The sequence below is a fragment of the Phascolarctos cinereus genome, unplaced genomic scaffold, assembly GCF_003287225.1.
Source record: "Phascolarctos cinereus isolate Bilbo 61053 unplaced genomic scaffold, phaCin_HiC Scaffold_5;HRSCAF=322, whole genome shotgun sequence".
Taxonomy (NCBI): domain Eukaryota; kingdom Metazoa; phylum Chordata; class Mammalia; order Diprotodontia; family Phascolarctidae; genus Phascolarctos; species Phascolarctos cinereus.
Genome location: NW_027555958.1, coordinates 200,301,560 through 200,321,896, shown reverse-complemented (window position 1 = coordinate 200,321,896; position 20,337 = coordinate 200,301,560). Strand labels below are relative to the sequence as shown.

The following is a 20,337-nucleotide window of genomic DNA, read 5'->3' as shown; positions in this document are numbered from 1 at the left end:
GTTACATTCATACTGAGGTGGAAAAGGACTATTAAATATTATGTCCTGTCATTTTTAATTGTCCAGTTCTGAAGGGATTTTTTTTCCCACCCAAACCACCTGGAATTCAGGTTATATTTACCAAATTATTATTAATAGAATTATTTCATTTATTCTGATAACATCATAAAACTTGTGTAATTTCCAGTTAAATTCAATTCTATATTAAAACATTTTATTGATGATGTACTTATAATACTCCAAAATCCTGGGTATGGATTTGATAACATCAAGGCAAAGACTTTGTTCTTTTTATCAATGTTTATTTTTTTTTAAATTGCAAATGATTGATCAGCTGGGTGGTACAATACATGGAGCACCTAGCCTACACTCATGAAGATCTGAGTTCAAATCCAGATTCAGACATTACCTAGCTATGTCACACCGAGCAAATCACTTAAGCTCTGTTTGTCTTAGTTTCCTCAATTGTAATTCATTTGTACCTCCCAGGGTTGCTATAAGGATCAAGTGAAATAATATTTGTAGAGTGCTTAGTACCATGCCTACACATAGTAATCATTTTATTATTGTGTTGTTGTTATCATCACCATCACCATTGTCGCCATCACCATCATCATCATAATCATCATCATCATCATCATTTTTACTGCCTGAGCCTTCTTGAAGTCTCTCTGTTCTTGATATACTGGAAAGCAAAATGGATCTGGAGCCAGAGGACCTGGTTTAAATCCTGACTGCGTCATTTACTACCTGTGTGATTTTAGGCAAGTCATTTAAGTTCACTGGACCTCAGTTTCCTCAACTCTAAAATGATGAATTGATGAGGTCCTCAGATTATCTCTAAGGTCCATTTAAACTCTATTACAGTCTTACAGGTCTATGAGCTCTCTTTTTGCTCCTGTGCTCTAGGAGCACAAGCTATACTCCTATGAATAATGCTATTTACATCTAGGCTTTGATATGTGTTCTCATTTACTGTCACTCTTGTTTTACCACAAAATGATTCCTGGTCATTTCTCTTATAACCTTCACACACTCTGCTTTGCCTTGTTTTTTTCACTGTCTTCGAAACTAAAATCACTTAACAAGAATGGTTCCTATCTTGTGACACAAAGATGATATGCTCAGAGAGGAGTAAGATATTTAGTTTTTGGACATAGCCACTATGGGAATTTGTGTAGTGGACTATGAATATTTATTACAAAGGTTTGTTTTTAGTTTTCTCCAGTGAGAGATGGGAAGGGAAGGAGAGAAAATCTATTTTTGTCAGTTGAAAAAAACTTGATCTAATAAAAACAACCACAACAATAGAAGAATGGCACAGTGGAAAGAGTCCTGGACCAAGAGTTAAGGAGTCTGGGAATCCTATCCCTGTTTACTACATGAGCATTGGCACACTATTGAAACTCTCTGGGAATCAGTTTCCATTTCTATAAAATAAGAAGTTTCAACTAGATAGACTCTATTCTCTTTCACTCTTAACGTATAATCCTAAGAACATGTGTCCTTCAAGATTCTTTCTAGTTGTCATGAGTTCTATCTAAGAGTCTATGTTATCTTCAAGCATCTTTTAACTTATTCTAAAAGTCTACATTATCTAGAAGCTATACGTATTTCAGATACGGAACTTGGGTGTATTTTGAAAATCTCAAGTATTAAACGATCTTTTGTCTAGAATCTTTTTGATTCTGGCTAAGCAAAATCCAAGATGCTGGTGTTAACAATATTCTAAGAAGGAATTAAAATTAACATAAATTAATATTTATTATTTTTTAATGGAAGTGTTGCAAAGTGGATACAGTTTCAGCCTTTTAGTTAGGAAAACATAACTGACTGTTGACAAATACTAGCTTTGTGACTTAGAGGAAGTCTCAGTACCTCTACGAAGATCTTAGTTACAAGCAAGTTGCTGATCTTCTGGGGGTGAAAGGAATTCCCACAATCAATAGTTCCATATCTGACTGAAGTGAAAGATTTAGACTGCACCACCCCATACCACCAAAAAATAAAAAGCCAGTATTTTTACATGTTTACTATAACATCCTAGAATTGAAGCTATAGTTCTTTTGTCCAGTATCATTAATGGGATAAAGTATAAAAGCATTGAATTAGATAACCTGTGGGGTCCTTTCTAGCTCTAAATTCATAATTCTATTATCCATCTCCAAAGAATTAATTTTATTGGGTTATAAGATGTATTTGACTAGCAACTAGAGCTCTGTTTTCCCTTAGAAAAGTACATGTACCTAGATCAGTCAACACCAGTTTTTTTATTTTTTTATTAATTTATTTTGATTTATCAATAATCACTTCCATAAGTTTTGAGTTTCAAATTTTTCTCCCCCTCCTTCCCCACCTCCCTCCCCAAGACAGTGTGCAATCTGATATAGGCTATACATATACATGCCTATTAAACATATTTTCACATTAGTGATGTTGTAAGTAAGAATTACAACCAATAGGAGGAACTACCAGAAAGAGGAAATAAAACACAACAGAAGAAAAAAAAATAACAAATCATATGCTTCTATCTACATTCAAACTCCATAGTTCTTTCTTTGGATGTGAATAGCATTTTCCATCATGAGGCTTTTGGAGATGTCTTAGATCCTTGCATTGCTAAGAAGGCTTAAGTCTATCAATGTTAGTCATCCAACAGTGTGCCTGTTACTGTGTACAACATTCTCCTGGTTCTGCTCACTTCACTCAGCATCAGTCCATACATGTCTTTCCAGGTTTTTCTGAAGTCTGCCTGCTTATCATTTCTTATAGCATAATAGTATTCTGTACTTTTTTATTGAATATATTTATTGAAAGAGGTCTAAACATTTCAGAAAAACTGTGACACACTTTTGACCTTAAGATGTCACCAAAAGACTGTGCTATGCTCCTCAATGTCAATTAATTGTTCAACAACCATTTATTAAGTGCCTACTTTGTACCAGGCATGGGAGACAGCCTTTGCAATGATATATAGATAAGAAATGAAGTGTACTGTGAGGAACAGTAAGCAGGCAAATCTTGCTGAGTAGAGCTTAAGTAGGGGAATACCCCCTCCTGCCTTTCCAGTCTTCTTGCACCTTAGTCTTTGAATCAATCAACAATTAAGCACCTACTATATCACAGGCTCTGTGCTAAGTGCTGGGGTTATAAAAGGAAGGAAAAAAAACAAAATAGAAGAGTCTCTGCTTTCAAGGAACTCACAACCTAATGGAGGAGATGACATACAAATAACTAGGTACAAACAGGATATATACAGAATAAATCAGGGATAATCCACACAGGGAAGGCACTAAGAAGAGGTTCATGCTTCTCAGCGTTCATGGTTATGAACATCCAGAAATCATTTCCTGGTTCTTAATTACAGTATCTTAGCTCCAAACATGAAGAGTATAATTCTTAAATACTCACTGAATTATGCAATAATTATATGCAATATAATTTTAAATAGACAACTAAATAGCATATTACCTTGCTTACTGTCTGAGATTGCTTAATAGTTGTTTGGTTCAATATCTGGTGGCACCAGAGTACACCTTAAACAAAAGAATAAGTTTCACCTATCCATGGTCCTCTCCAAACCTTCTACATTTACAAAACTGGTTCATTCTTTTCTTCTTTCCTGTCCCACTCCTCTTGAATAGAATTCCTTGCCCTAATATTAAGAGTGTCTCTGAAAATTCTAACGTGGGGAGGAGCTTGAATGAAGTACAGCAGGAATATCTAAGCATCCTTTTTTAGAAGTTGTCTACAAAACAAAATTTCAATTCTTCTTGACAATCTTCTTCCCTACAAAAGGTGTTTAATAGTTAATAGTTGAATTAAAACAAAATATTTATTGAGTACCTACTAGGAGATTGGTTGATTCTTTTCTTGCTTTACTATATATAATATGTATATGATTTATAGAGTATATATCCTTATATTCATATATATTTTATATCTATATTACATGGAGAATGAATTTTCTATACATAATGTATATATCTACTTTTTTGAAATGGAATTTGCTAATGGGCAACAGAAGGGAAGATTTTTTTTATATAATTTTGCTAGACCCAGTCTTTGTCACACAGGGAAATTTTCATGGAGAGATACAATAATCTAATCTAGCATTATAAAATGCTGTGTAAAGGTGGTTTCTTTGGAACATTTTATCATTAATTCATACTAGAGGTAGAATCATAAGCTATTTAGACAGAAATGTCAGGGCATTTACAAAAGACAAGGCATTTACAAGTATACTTTTGAAAAATCACATTCTTTTGTGAAAAATAGAGAGAAATTAGTATGAGCTGCTTAAAAGTCCTTACTTCATTCTGTCAATGTTCAGTGAGTAAGCAAAGCAAAGCAAAGATGAAAAGGAAATCAGAATAAGTAAAGAAGCTAAAACATTTAAATGAAACTCTCTTTTTGAAATTTGGCAAACTCAAAAATCTGAAAAAAGTATTTGGACAAATTGACCTTGACCAGAACATGATGTTTAGTTAGGAATTGTTTTTGTTAGCAGCATTGTGGATATGAGTATATGAGTGGGGATGGGAAGAAGGAGAGGAAGAAGACTGGTCACCTATTTATGGAGAATGTAGACTGGGAAGGCCCTGACAGCATCCAAAATGCCTCCCCAGGCCCTGAGGAAACTGTAGGTGCTAGTGCATCTAGGTCTGGAAATTGATTCCCTGAGGAAAAAAAAACATTTTGATTAGTTGTAAATAATATATAACTTTTCATTCTTTGATGCCAAACTCCCAGATGATTTAAATCCCTGCTAAACATAATATATAATTAAAAATTAACATCCTGAACCAGAACCCTTTCAATGACATGCAATTAAATTACTCACCTGCCTGCTTGCCTAGTTTGACTAAACTCCAGTGACAGCAAATCAAATCATTTTGCCTCTTCTTCTTTTGTGTTACTTTCATTTCGAAGAACCTTCATCTACCAGGAAAGGACCATTTTTATCTCCGTCTCTTTATAGCTCTCAGCCCTCCTCCAAGAGGTGAAATGTTTTCTGAGAAAGGTGATGTTGAAAAACTGCCCATCAGTATATCTCTTCTCTGTTATTAGTCCCTCTCTGCCTCAGTGCTATGTTATGTGGAAAGGAGTAGTTAAGAATCACCCCTCCAGTGTAGCTATGCCTTAACAATGTCTTAAAAGATCTGGTTGAACAAGTTGTGGTATATGAATGTAATAGAATACTATTGTGTTATAAGAAATGATGAGCAGGCAGATTTCAGAAAAACGTGGAAAGAGGTCTGATGCTGAATGAAGTGAGCAGAACCAGGAGAATTTTGTACACAGTAACAGCCACATTGTGTGATGACTAATATTGATAGGCTTAACTCTTCTCAGCAATACAAGGATCTAAGACATCTCAAAAGCCGCATGATGGAAAATGCTATCCACATCCAAAGAAAGAACTATGGAGTTTGAATGTAGATCAAAGCATACTATTTGCTATTTTGTTTTCTTCTGTTGTGTTTTGTTTCCCCTTTCTGGTGGTTCCTCCTATTGGTTCTAATTCTTACTTACAACATCAGTAATGTAAAAATTTGTTTGATAGGAACGTATATGTACAGCCTATATCAGATTGCATGCCATCTTGAGGAGGAAGAGGGAGAAAAATTCATAACTCAAAAGCTTATGGAAGTGATTGTTGATAAATCCAAATAAATTAATTTTAAAAAATAAATATTGAAAAATAAATTTTAAAATAAAATTTAAAAAAAACCCTAGTATAGAGTAGTGAGTGGGTTGGATTACTAAGTAGGATCCTGGGTGTGGACCTCTGATACTTTCTCCCAGTGTGACCATAGATAAGTCATTGAATAATGATTAGCATATATATGTGTGTGTGTGTGTGTGTGTGTGTGTGTGTGTATAAATATATATACACACACACATATATACACACACACACATATGTGTAGATAGATAGATAGATAGATAGATAGATGTCATTTTAAGGTCTCATTTGATCCTCACAACAACACTGGGAGGTAGGTGCTATTATTATTCCCATTTTACAGATGAGGAAACTGACAGGTAGAGATTAAATGGCTTGCCTAGAGTCCCACAGCTAGAAAATGTCTGAGACTAGATTTAGAAAATTAAAATTTTGTTCTTCCTGACTCTAGGTCCATATTCACTATGTCTTTCCATAGTCACTATGACTTTCTGAGTATCCATTTCTTCATCTGTAAAATGAGGATAACAATACTTAGCTTATAGACTTCAGAGGTTTATTGTTAGGATCAAGTGAGATAATATTAAATATGTGGGCAAACATAAAGCATAACATAAATGTACGGTTGTTGTTGTAAGCACAATGGATAGAACACTGTATGTGGAGTCAGGAAGACCCCAGTTCAAATCAGGTTTCGGATATTTACTGTTTGAGTCACATTAAGAAAATTACTTAATTCATGTCTGCCTTAGTTTTCTCATCTGTAAATTGGAGACAATGATAACATATAGCTTCTAGGGTTGTGAGGATTAAATGAGATAGTATGTGTAAAGATCTTTGCAAATCATAAAACACTATATAAGTTGTAATTATCATTGTCATTGTGGTTGATGTTGTTGGTATTTTTGCCATACTTTTGACAAGAAGATGGTGGGAAAAGCATCATGACAGTACTTTTCCTATCACTAGCAATTCCCAAATTAAACAAAGTGAGCATTCTCTTTGCCAAAAGCAAGGCAGCTAATAAATTCTTGGCTTGCCTTAATGGTAATTTTGTCCTTTAAAAGTCTGAGGAACTAATGAGAGGAAACTATTGTTCTGGACCTGATTCACACCAACAAAAAGGCACTAGTTGATGCAGAAATGATGGGAGCCTGCAGGAAAGTGACAGTGTTCTATCAGAAGTTGTAATGGAGGAAAGGAAATTTGGGAATAGATTGAAATACATCCCCAAGATATGGTGGACAGATTTTATATGTTCATTCAGAAAGGATAGTCAGGACCTTACTATATGGAAGACCTTGAATAAAACTCTTACCCTACCTGGATCTCAGTTTCCTCCACTGCAAAATGAGAGATTCTGATTAACTAGCTCTAAATCTGTGATCATCTAATCTTATACATTCTTTTACCTACCGTATAGCATATAGATTATATAATTGGGACAATAAACAAAAATTAGGTCTTTAAGGTGCACATCTGGGCTTAACCACTTTGGTTTATAGAATTCCATTGGTTTGGTTTCCTGGAATGCCTTTTGTAGGTGCAAGTCACTACTTTTATTTTCTTTAACTGAAGACCTGTCTTTTATGTTATATTGCTTGACATATAATAACAGTAGTAAGCATTTATGTGGTGATTTAAGATTTGCAGAAATGTTTTATATAATAACTATAGGTAACATTTATATGTTGTTTTAAGGTTCACAGGGTACAGCAACCATAATAATAACAATTTGAATAGCTGGTATATATAGTATTTTGCATTGTGCAAAGTGCTTTCTATATATTATCTCATTTCATCCTCACAACAAACCTTGTGAATTAGGTACTATTATCATTTTAGAGTTGAGTAAACTGAGTCTGGGAGATGTTAAGTGACTTGCTCTGGGCTTCATAGCATTTAGGACCGAATTTGAACTGAGGTTTTCTTCACTTAAGGTCCAGCACTATCCAACAGAGAGCTATTAGCTGAAGCTAATGCCTTCAGAACTATTGTTTCCAGTGTACCTTTCCTCTGAGTATGCTTATTTGCTGTAAATGTATAACAGTAATGCAGCTAAGTGGTGCAGTGGATAGAGTGCCAGGCTAGGAGTCAGGAAGATTCCTCCTGAGTTCAAATCTAACCTCAGACACTTGCTAGCTGTGTGACCCTGGGCAATTCACTTACCTTTGTTTGCCTCAGTTTCTCATCTATAAAATGAACTAGAAAAGGAAATGATAAATCACTCCACTAGCTGCCAAGAAAACACCAAATGGGGTCACAAAGAGTCAGACTCAACTGAAATGACTAAAGAACAACAATATAACTACGTGAAATATGACGCATTTTTTTTCAAACATCAGGGACATCAATATGAAGAAAAGGTTTTTTTTTGTTTTTAAAGAGACAGAATTTCTAATGAGGTTTCATAGTCTTCAACTCTATTTGGTCTTAACTACTTTTGTTTAAATTTTCCTTTATTTTTAAACCAGTCTTATGATTCAATTTTTGTACAGCAAGGGTCCTTAACTTTTTTTGATGTGTCATGAATCTTATTTGTAATCTGGTGAAGCCTTCAGTAGCCTTTTCCAAAATAATATTTTTAAATACATAAGATAAAATCCCCAGAATTACTTCAGAGACAAGTTTTATTGAATGAAATACAGTAATCATTTTTTTAAAAAAACGTTTTACAAACCCTAAGTTAAGAACCTTTGAGGTAGAGACTCCTTGATGAGAGTCAGGTAACTCCCTCTTCCAAAGTGGATCAACATCTGCTTTGCAACTTAGAGTCTTAGAGAATTACAAGGGCATACAGGTAGGTTCATTGACTTGAATAGTTACATGGGTCACAAGCAAGACATTAGCTACTATGTAGCATTTACATAGATTTTAAAAGTTTCCAAGGTACTTTACAAATATCATCCACTATACCACGCTGCCTACTTTTGTTTCAAGAAAGTCTTTGCACATGTGCCATTTATTTAGTGCCACACCATGGATGGTGCAATTTTAAGGTACTCATGTGAGTAACTTGCAGGAAGTGAACAGTTCTCTGTAATCTTGATATGGAAATGCAGTATGTGTCACAATGGTACAGTGATTCTCCTATTATGGCAACAGATTTTTATCTTGGATAACCTTGTATAACTAAATAATCAGAAAAATCAATCCTTTTCCTCTGGCAATTTCTATCAACACACAACACCACACAGAGAGAGAGAGAGAGAGAGAGAGAGAGAGAGAGAGAGAGAGAGAGAGAGAAGAGAGAGAGAGAGAGAGAGAGAGAGAGAGAGAGAGAGAGAGAGAGAGAGAGGAGAGAGAGAGAGAGGGAGAGAGAGAGAGGAGAGAGAGAGGAGAGAGAGAGAGGAGAGAGAAGAGAGAGAGAGAGAGAGAGAGAGGAGAGAGAGAGAGAGAGAGAGAGAGAGAGGAGAGAGAAGAGAGAGGGAGAGAGAGGAGAGAGGAGAGAGAGAGAGAGAGAGAGAGAGAGAGAGAGAGAGAGAGAGAGCAAGATTGAGTGGAATGAAGAGGCCTTGTCTCTGAGCTCCCTTGTTGGCAAATAGAAGCACATAAGGATGAGCTCTCTTTATTTTAAATGTACTTCCTGCCTCTTGGACATTTGGATGCATTCAAAAAGATTAAATATTTAAACTAAAGCCTAAGGAAAGAGAAGGACTATTGACTAGAATGACAAATGAAAGTCAGGTACTTTATCATCAAGTGGTAAAATATGTCATTCATTCCCTCCGCACTCTTATGCTAGTGTCATGTTAGCCCTATCTTCAGTCCTATTTCAGCCACTTAATTGACTGTCTGTTAACCTCTGTTAAAATAACACCACATATTTACTAAACAGCTTCTGTGGGCAGTTCACTGTCTTAGGTGGGATACAAAGCAGCATGATCCCTATGCTTAAGGAGTTTTATAGGGACTATGTTCAAAACATATGGAATCTGCCCAAAAAAGGACAAGAAGGAATTGTTTTGCTTTTACTAGCTAGGCAGGCATACCAGCCAGGAGTCTCAAAATTAGACCAGGCTAATAAAATTGCATGTTTCTCTCTCTGTATATCTTTTTTGTTGTTGTTCATTCATGGGGTTTTCTTGGCTCTTGTCTCTGTCTCTCTCCTCTACCTGTCTGTCTCTGATCTTGTGTCTCTATCTCCCTGTCTCTGTCTATCTCTCTGTCTCTCTGTTCCATGTGTCTCTCTGTTTCTATCTATGTCTCTGTGTCTTTGTCTCTCTGTCTCTACTGTGCATCTTTGTCTCTCTGTCTTTAGTCCTGTTTCTGTCTCTCTGTCTCAGTCTCTGTGTGTCTTTGTCTCTCTCACAAACACATACATGCATATAACTCACATACATACAACATGGGGGAGGTAGGTTCAATCTGACATTCTGTGAGAGTTTGAATAAAATTGATGCCTCATTATGTTGCCAGTCCAGAGTCAATGGGAAAGTATTGAAATCGCAAGATGGAAGTATGGTTAGTTTTCCCCAAGGTCCATCCATGATGAGTCACCTGCTTTTATTGCAGAACATTTAGATCTAGTTTTGTAATGAAAACATGAGACAGTGTATCCACAATAATTCTTATAACTGTGAAAATGTGCTTATTTGTTCAGGGACATAGTACCCTTTGAGGCTTCTTCCAAACACTGTAATTTTCTGTAAGAAATTTCAGTGCTATTTTTGGAGAAAAGATGCCCCATCACCAAAACTCCAGCAATTGGTTCTAATGTACCAATTATTGCCATAGTCCAGTGATTTAATGGAGAGCATACAAAGCTTTTTACCCTCCTGTTCCACCATCTGCAAAAGCCACATGTTTACTTCTGGATGCAGTATAAGGCATTGATTTTAATTCATCAGATCCCCTATCTTTGGAATTCATTTAATTCAGATATTTCTTGTTTCTCTAAACACCACTTAAGTCCAATACAGTTTTTTGTTATAGATAAGGTGGAGGGGAGTTATCATCTGTTAGTATTTTTTTTCTCTTTAAGCACTCAAATTGAATTCAGAATCATTGTTTAGCCTTTTACCCAAATATTTTTGATTTATCATGTGCTGTTTTAAAGTAATATTTTATACTTCACAATTAAGCAGCCTACACTAAAGTTTTACTCTGATGCCACACTGTGGATAGGTATTGACTCCACAAGTTCAGATCATAGCTCTTCCATGACTTCCCATCCTCTGTGATTTTTGTCCATATCTTTTTATAAATCTTGCATAGAGGCGTTACCCAGTACACTGGAGGTCTTCCCCTCTGGCTCTTGTGATGTTGAGTACCCACACAGAACTCAAACTGTTTTTATTTTGCCCCTCATTCTTGCTATGTGATCCATTAATTTCCTTTTCCAGGCACACATCATCCTTGATGATGACTTTTATGACACTTCTTTTATGCAAGCCATCACTAGTGAAGAATGAAGGCATCTTGATCATTAGCAGGGTAGTATTTCAATGATCATCAATCCTTAGGACCACACTGACTTTTTTAAAAAAATGAAATATTGAAAACATTATTTTGTCTAAAAAATAATAAAGAAAATCCATAAATTTATTGAATACCTACTATGTTCAAGGCACTGTGAAGTTAAACACCCCTGAGTTCAAATCTAAGATCTTCTACTTACTACTTCTGTGACTTTGGAAAATTCACTTCACACCTCTGGGCCTCGGTTTCCTCATATGTAAAATTAGGGGGTTGGTCTGTGGGACTTCTAAGACCCCTTCCAGCTCCAAATCTCGCACCCTATGATCATAGGGTAAAGGTGTGTCTCTTTGAGACTTTGGCAGCTTGCTAAGGCCCTTGCAATAGGATCATAGATAGATAAATGATAGATAGATAGATAGATAGATAGATAGATAGATAGAGTAAATACTGTCAGACAGGAAATACAAATAGAAAATTATCACTATCCTGAGGGAGCTTAAAGTCTAATGGGATGATAAAATGCATAAACGAGAGCTGGAAAGACAAGAGTTGGTATATTGCAGAAAGGTATGGAGGTGACCAGAAAGTGAAGCAGAGACATAGATCTGGGCAAACCTTGCCATTCAGAGACCCCAGTGCTTCCAGGGATAAAGTTCAAAGGGTAGGTGATAGCTGTTCATCTGGAGTTGGAAGGGGCATCAGAATCTAGTTAGCCTAGGTTACATCTGAGCAAATCAGGCCCAAAGAGATTGAATGTATCTCCCGTAATGGTCCTATGAAGTAATTATTGTTACATTTGAAAAAAAAAATTATCCTTATTCATTTTTGTATTTTTCCTAATTCAAAATTTCTAGCAAAATATGGCCTTTGTACACAGATGGTAATTCAAGCATTTGTTCACTGCTATGCCTAGTCGTCAGCAGTGTGAATGTTCCATCATATGAGATAAATTTGTGTTGCTACAAACATTCCAGGCCATAGTTTCATGAAAACAATGTGAAACTGGAATTGATTTCAGTTAAAACAACAAAGTTGGTTCAGAAACTATGTTCTTCTTTTGTAAGTACTTTACCTTCGTTTGGCCAATGCATGCAAAAAAATGGAGAATACTTTATACCTCAGGGAAGAGGAACTTTTGCCTTGCTTTTTAAATAATGGGGTAAAAATAGGTGACTTTCATCTATCCTTCACTCCCTGTAGACAATATGCATAATGAAGAGAAGAAATAAGTTCTCTTAAAGCCACTAGGAAAATTGAAGCTAGGACCATGGGATTTCCAGGAAGAATGGATTATTTCCAAACACTAAGTAAAGTGTGATGAATTCTGCAAGTAGTATGGAACTGAGATAGCAGAACCCTAAAGCATCTTTTCTGTCTCCAATGGAACTGGAGAAATTTTACTATTCTCTGACTTAAGTAAATTTTTGCTTATTTTAATAATGAAATATCCATTACCAAACATTTAATAAGAGATTACAATGTGCTAAATGCTGGGAATACAGTTACAAAGCAAAAACAATGCACTGACCTCAGTAAGCTTCCATTGTAATAAAACCCTAGATCTAAACACGTTTTTTTTTACATTCAAGCACAGCAATTTGTGTCTATTATCTATTAGTTTGAGATAGCAAGAATTCTCTTTTCATTAAAGATCATTTGGACTTTTATGTGTCCCAACATCTAAAGATAGGAGTGACCTTAGATGTCCTCCAGGCCAATTCTCTCATTTTGCCAGTGAGGAAACAGGCAAAGTCTTGCCCAGAGTCTCACATAGGTAGTAAGGAACAAACCTTGTATCCAAACTCAGTTCCTCTGATTGCAAATACTTGCTTATTACCTAACACTATCTTTTTATGCCAAATTATAGCTCAGGGGGGAAATGTATCCTATGCTATAAACCCCAAATAATGGAGGTACATGATGGAAAGCCTGGAAAATCTTTAAGTACAGTTTCACTAATGTTATGCTATAATACATAACCAATTTAATTTGGAACTAAGAGCCAGTTGTCAAGCAATACATTTATAGAGCTAATATTGTTAACATCTTAATTTTCTTCTCCTCTTGATTTAAATTACAATTTCCTTTAAAATGAAATCCACTTCTGAGATGCCTAATGGATTTTACTTTAATTTTTCTGTTGTGTTAGCTTTTATAGCTTTCCCCCACTGTCTCTCCATTTAACCCCTCTCTGGGACACTTGCAAGAAAATCTTAATGCAGATCACAGTATGGACCCATGTAAAAATTAAGTGAACTACATTATCTTAACTGGAAATTGATTAGAAAATACAATGTTCAAGTGATCATCAGCATAATTGGCCTGAATTATTTTCCTGACACTATCAAATAGTCTATAAAGAGCTTTTGATTTGGGAGAACAACCTGGGTTCAAGTTTTGGCTTTGCCATTTACTACCTGTGTGATTTAGAGAAAATGCTTTCACTTTTTTTTTTACTTTAGTTTCTTCATCTATAAAATGAAGAAGTTGGACCAGATTGACCTCTAAGGTCCCTTCCATCTTTAAATCTATTATCCTTTGATATATTAATTTTGGCTAGACTGTCATTTTCTTCAAAGTAACTTGAATTTTCCTTGAAACTAACTGTTGCCATGGCATTTCAGTGTCAGATTTTACAGGAAATGATAAGATTGGTTTATATAAATCCTTTAGCTATAAAAAGAAAATTTTAAAATGGGTAAACAAAAGTATCACAGTGACCATCTTATAGGATTTACAAAGCAGCTAACTCTGCAACTTCATCAGTTCCTTTCTGTGCCTCATTTTTCTCATCCATAAAAATGATCACAGTGACTACTGGCTATCTGAAAAGGTTATTGTGAGCAGCTGAATTGAGATAAGGTCTTTGTAAAGGGTTATCAGATGTTAATTCACAAGCAGTGATGGGTTCACCTAGAGAATCAGATGATTTGATTTTCTTTTTATTAATATGTTTTATTTGATGCCTTTTGTCTTCATGTTGTAGCCATGGCAAAAATAAAAAAAAAATCCCCTTGAGACTGAACCTTTCCTTGCAAAATAATTAAGTAAAAACCTCCAATGTGGTGACCACATCTGACAATCTAAATTATATTCTACCCTAGTAGTTCCCCGCTGATAGTCTGATTTTTCAAAACAGAACTAATATTCTGAGTTTTCTAAACAGAATAATAATATAGGGGGAATTAAAATTGTCTTTCTTCTGTGGATAGGCTTCAAAACAGACACAAATATATACCCACATTCCCATAAACCCTCATCAAATTGTTTTTTTTCAAGTGGTTATTTGCAAGGAAACTCATTTTTATTATCAAATTGTTTTGCTCAAATGCCATTGTGTCTGCCTTGGTGATATTAATATTGTTAGGGCTGCACTAGCCTGACTCCAACATTTTTGTCTCCCAGGGTAATTTTTGCAGTATGTTCTACACTAAAAGGACTAGAAGGTCACTAGAAGGACCTGGCATATCAAAAGATAGAATTTGAATATATATGTGTGTATATATATATGTGTGTGTATATATATATATATGTGTGTATATATATATATATATATATATATATATATATATATATATATATATATGTGTGTATATATATATATATATATATATATATGTACCTATATGTACATATATGTATATATTTACTATAATTTCTCTTGTCTATCCAAATACACTTTTTACAAATAATTACAAGCGTATGTTACCGTTTTACTTTGAAATATTTTTATTCATCCTACTGTCTCTATTTTCTTTCCCTTAAAGATTAAAAATAAGTGCAATGAGTCAATACATAGCTTGGTCTTTGGAGGCATTCTTAAATCCCAGTTTATCTTAATTTTTTTTGTGCCTTAGACTTGCATTTAAAAATTAATTTTAATGCTTATGTTGATCTCATGTGACTATGTTGAAATGGGGCAAAAGGCTCTATTGATTCTGGGATTTTTCTTCATAGTGGCTAGTATTCAGAAGCTTCCTGCAGCTTCTGTTTTAACAGACATCAATTTTCCAATGAAAGGAAGGAAAGGAATGGTCGACTGGGCAAGAAACTCAGAAGACAGGGTAGTTATTCCTAAAAATATCTTCACACCAATGTCATCAAGAGGTAAGGATATATTAGATGACCTTTTGACCAATATCTGGTTTTTTTTAATATGTAACTGTATTATTGGAACTAAAGTATTTTCTGCTAATAAAATTAAATTCCGTGTCAAATAAGCAATCAGTTAGTTAAGTAGCATTTATTAAGCACATGCTTTGTTCAAAGCTTTATGCTAAACACATGGGATAATTAAAAACAAAAAGTGTCTAATCTCAAGGAATTTACAGTCTATTGGGGGAGATATATAAGCAATATAAAAAATAACAAAAGAACTATGTAAAAATAAAATCTATACAGGATAAATTGGGAGTAGCCTCAGAGGGAAAGCACTAAAATTAAGGAAGACTAGGAAAATCTTCTTACAGAAGTTGACTTTAGCTAAGATTTGAGGAAAGCCAGGGAAGCTAGGGGGTGGAGATGAAGAGGGAGAGAGTTCCAGGAATGGGGAACAGCCAGTGAAAATGCTCAGAGTCAGGAATATGGGATATTATAAGCAAAGAGCAGCAAAGAAGCCAGTATTAATTAACATGGAAAAAAGAACCATTGTTATATATTTTTTAAAAATTCCTCAAATGTACTACTATGGTGAGAAAATGTTAGTTTATTCTATATGGCACAAAATGTATGGGGAAAATCTTTGATTCCATAAAAATGGAAAGAAATAATAAAAGATCAGTATATATGATAAACTCCTATTTTCAGAAGAATATATTTTATATGGTACAGTTAAAAGTGTGTTCAATTTAGAGTCAGAGGAGCAGGATTCAAACCCTGGTTCTTCTACTGGTTTCCTTTGTGACATTAGGCAAGTCCTTTAATTTGTATGGGCCTCAGATTCCTTAGCTGGAAAAGGAAGGTGCTCAACTACATGGACACTAAGGTCCATCCCAGTTCTCAATCTATCATCCTATGATTTTCCAGAGTTAGTACACATTTTCAAAAATTTCATTGTATCAAATGAGGATTGGACTTGATAATCACTAAGATAACTTTCAGCTTCAAATCTTTATGATTTTATGATCCTTGACTTACTTTCCCCTTCTTGCTTTTGAGGATACTCTCCATGACGCCTCCAAGGCCTTTCTCACTAGTTACATGTCTGTGGCTGTCATTAAAATTGGTACCTTATGTCAGGGGCAGAACAGTGGAAGAAATAGTGTAAACCCTGGCATATACCTGTTGTCCCTCCTTTGGCCCATATGTCAGAGAAACCAAATAATGGTCTCTAAAGTCAGCCAACCAGTCAGTCAAGAAACATTTATTTTGTGCTCACCATGTGTTAGGCACTATGCTAACCACTAAGAATACAAAGAAAGGCCAAAAAAATTCCCTGCCCTTTGGTAGCTTATATTTTAATGGGAGATAATGAAATAATAAGAAAAGAATCTCTTCCTGTTCATCTTTCATATTGCCTACATGAGTGCTGGCAGTGTGGGAAAGTTGGGAAAAGTCTAATAGGTTGCAGTATTTCAAAATGTATCATGTTTCTTGCTATTGTATTAATATACTTTTTTTTTCCCTTTAGAATTAGATGAATCTTCTGTGTTTGTCCTTGGAGCAGTTCTGTATAAAAATTTAGATCTTATTTTGCCTACTTTGAGGTAAGAAAAATGTAAAGATGCTACTTATTATATAGCATATTACGGAAAAAAGGCAACCCAGTTGACATAGGTTTGGGTAAACATAGGTAGTCTTTTCTTGTTATTTTCCAAATGATGTCTTAAACAATTTTATTTTAAAGTTAATTTAAAATGCATAATATGCTATACTTTTATAGTGGAGTAGTGGATAGATAACTGACTTCAGGGTCAGGAAGACATGGGTTCAATTTTCTCTTTTGACACATACTGGCTCTGTGACCCTGGGTTTTCATATTCCCAGGCAACTCTCTAACATCAGAAATGCAAATCTACTTTGATAGGAATTTCCTCATCCAGAGTTCTCCACCCCCAAAGAAATAAAAACCCTGGCCCCATCCCAATATGATAGTAATCCATTCATTAAATGGGATTATCTGATTATAGCCCTGTGATTCTTATTTAACTAATTCTATCTTGACTCAAACTAAAAAAAAAAAAAAACCAAAACAACTCTTTAGGCTGTTTAATATCATGAGTGGTAGAAAAAAATAAAAACTAACCCCTCTTACTATTTGTAATTAATGCTACCACTCATCAATATAATATGATCACTTAAAATACTCCATGCCTTCCTTCATTTGCACAAGATCTCAATTTACCTCGAAATACGTTTTCAATTACATCTACATTAAGAAATAATGCTTGTGATATGTTAAGAGACTATTTTTGGACAAAACCCATTGATGTGTAGTTTCCTTTTTTTCTTCCTCACACATCTCCAGAAATAATGTAATTACAAAGAGGAATCACCAATCTTACCTTATCTCATTAAAGCATCTTTTTGCTTCAAGAATTTCCCATAATTCATTGCAAATATGCTTTAGTATACCTACTCATAGCACTTCTATCTGTTGCTCCTTTCTGTACTCCTCTTGGAAGGAGGGATGTTAATGAGGATTCTTAATTACCAACTATATTGTATTAAAATTACACACCACTCTGCTTATTCACTCCTTTATGAGTAAAGCTTTAAGGTTTTTTTTTATTTCTAGAGAATATGTGGATGATGTGTATTCTTAGGTGGAGATAACAAATAGTACAATAAATAAAAACAATTAGAGCTCAACCCAGCATAAAGCAGACTCCTGCAAAAGTTTCCAGGCCTTTCTAAACTCTGCAGCTGCAGTAAATAGTCATGATTCTTAGGTGAAAAATCTTTCTGTAGGAGACACGTTATTAGCATAGTCAGTGAGTCACCCAGATTTTCTAACATGGAACAGGCTCTTCCACCACCAAAGAGACATTAGTCAGGCAGAGAAAATGTACAGAGGGGACACAGTACAGCTTTATCATTAATGCCCTTCTTGCATGAGATTAGAGATTTCACAGTCAGCTAGGTGTAGGTTTCATTTTGCTTTGTTTAGAGGGGGAGAAGGGATGGTGCTTGTGTGTTAATGAAAATGCTTACCTCTGATTTCCACAATTGCTTCAAGTATAAAGCATGTTCAACCACCAACACTTTCTCTTAGGCTCTAGGCCTGCAAGGAACCCTGTGGAAATAGACTTGGTAAAGAAACATAATCATTCCCTGGAACTGTGGTTTAAAGCAATCCTATTCTATTTTCTCAGACCTCAGGCCCACAGGAATTTAGGCCTTCTAGTCCAGTATCTTTTTTTCCTTTTTGGTTTAAATCTATGATTTCATTAGGGAAGAAAGGGAGGGAGGGAGGAAAAAAGGAAGGAAAGAAAAAAGGTGCTCAAAACCCATTTTGAAGTTAAGGAAATTGAGGCAGAAAGCGGTTAAATGACTTGCCCAGGGTCCCACATTTGACTCCACTCTAGGTACTCTATCTAGGAAGCTTCCATTGAAGAAAAAAACTCTACCAATCCAGGCCAGCACTTTTCTCTAAGTTTATAGTCTTAGCTGTGTAGCACACTGAGAAGTTAAGTGACTTTCCCAGGGTCGTATAATCAGTATGTGTCACAAACAACTTAAATCCAGATTGTTCAGATTCAGAAGCTAGACCTCTTTATCATAGGCTATATTGCCTCTTGGTAATAGTACCTAGCATTTATATAGCACTTGAATGTTTTCATAGTGTTTTACATACATGATTTCATTTCATCCTCAAAACAACCTAATGATGGTATTTTTATCCCCATTCTAGAGATGAGGAACCTGAGATTTAGGAAGGTTAAATACCTTTCCCAAAGTCACACTCCTAGTAAGTGTCAGAAGAGGATGGAGGATTTGAACCCAGGTTTTCTGACTCCCAAGTCAAACATCATTTTTTCCATTGTACCACATTGCTTCTCAGTTGCCTCTGTCCCCCAATTTGGAAGTCACCTATTTTACAAAATCCTGGAAATCTGGATGCTTGGACCCCTAGAATTTCTTTTTTCCCATTTGTCCACCTGTCCTGGTTGGTTTGCCTAAAGCTAGTTTCTAGTCATATTGTAAAAGCCTGGCTGTGGCTTTTATGGTGAAATTTCTTCCTCAAAAGCCATATCTTATATGTAGACTGGCCCAGGATCATGGTGACTTCATTCTGTTCTGTGTGAGGTCTCCTTCCAGGCTTCCATTTTACTTCTGGAAGCTTGACTCTAGTTTTCAAATGATTGAAAGAATTGAGATAATAAGCAAACCTTGAGATCATTCCCTGGAGCTAAGGTGGCAGTCATGCTATCTTCCCCTGAATCAGTTCTATTGATTTTATCCCCCACATGCTTTCAGAGTGCATAGCTCATATGCTAATCCCCATGAGAGTAGTTTTCTAGGTGTGGTTAGATTCACTCAGTAGCTTTGTTTCTCCTTTTGTAAAACAGGCATAAACATATACAGCCCTATTTACCTCTAAGGGATACTATTAAAACAAATGGAATATTCAGCATAAAAATGCTCTGGTTTTCTTACATTCACTATTTTAACTTAAACACAGTAAAATACTATATGTTATTATAATATATAAATCGATCAAAACAATAAATTAAATGCCCACAATCCACCACATGTGCCAGGCACTGAACTAGGATCTAGTAATACAAAAACAGGAATGAAACAGTCTCTGCCTTCATAGAAATTATACTGCATCAGGGAAAAGAAAATGTAGGTACATAGGAAATGTAATCTTTTGGGGGAAACTCTAGGGGATTTCAAAAGACCTAATGCTGGAAGTGGCATTTGAATTGTGATATGATATAAATAATAATATTTAGAGGATAGGAACAGGACCTGTGGTTTCACTGTTGGAGAGAACTCATTGATGAGTAAACTTCTACCAATGCAGGTCAGTACCTTTGCTCCATTTTACTAATTGCCTTAGCAGGTTTTCTGAAGCACTGAAAGGTTAATAGACTGACCCTTGATGACACGTGTGTCAGACACTGAAGAATTCAGGTCCTCCTGACTCCAAGGCCACTTTCTTTTCACTGTGCCACATTGCCTGTCTTCAATAATGTTATAATAATTATTATTATTTTTACTGTTATAACATATGTATATTATCTTCTGATGATGGTGATGGTGATGGTGGTGATGTTATT

At 35.2% G+C, this 20,337-nt stretch overlaps 1 protein-coding gene across 1 annotated transcript in view; it reads left to right on the top strand.

Moving 5' to 3' along the window:
- The window catches only part of ADGRB3 (adhesion G protein-coupled receptor B3), an 888,617-nt gene that overhangs the window by 477,171 nt on the left and 391,109 nt on the right, over window positions 1-20,337 (top strand). Inside the window, exons 14-15 of the mRNA XM_078155299.1 lie at window positions 15,068-15,217; window positions 16,740-16,815. Coding sequence (XP_078011425.1) covers window positions 15,068-15,217; window positions 16,740-16,815 — 226 coding nt within the window. The remainder of the gene's footprint in view (window positions 1-15,067; window positions 15,218-16,739; window positions 16,816-20,337) is intronic.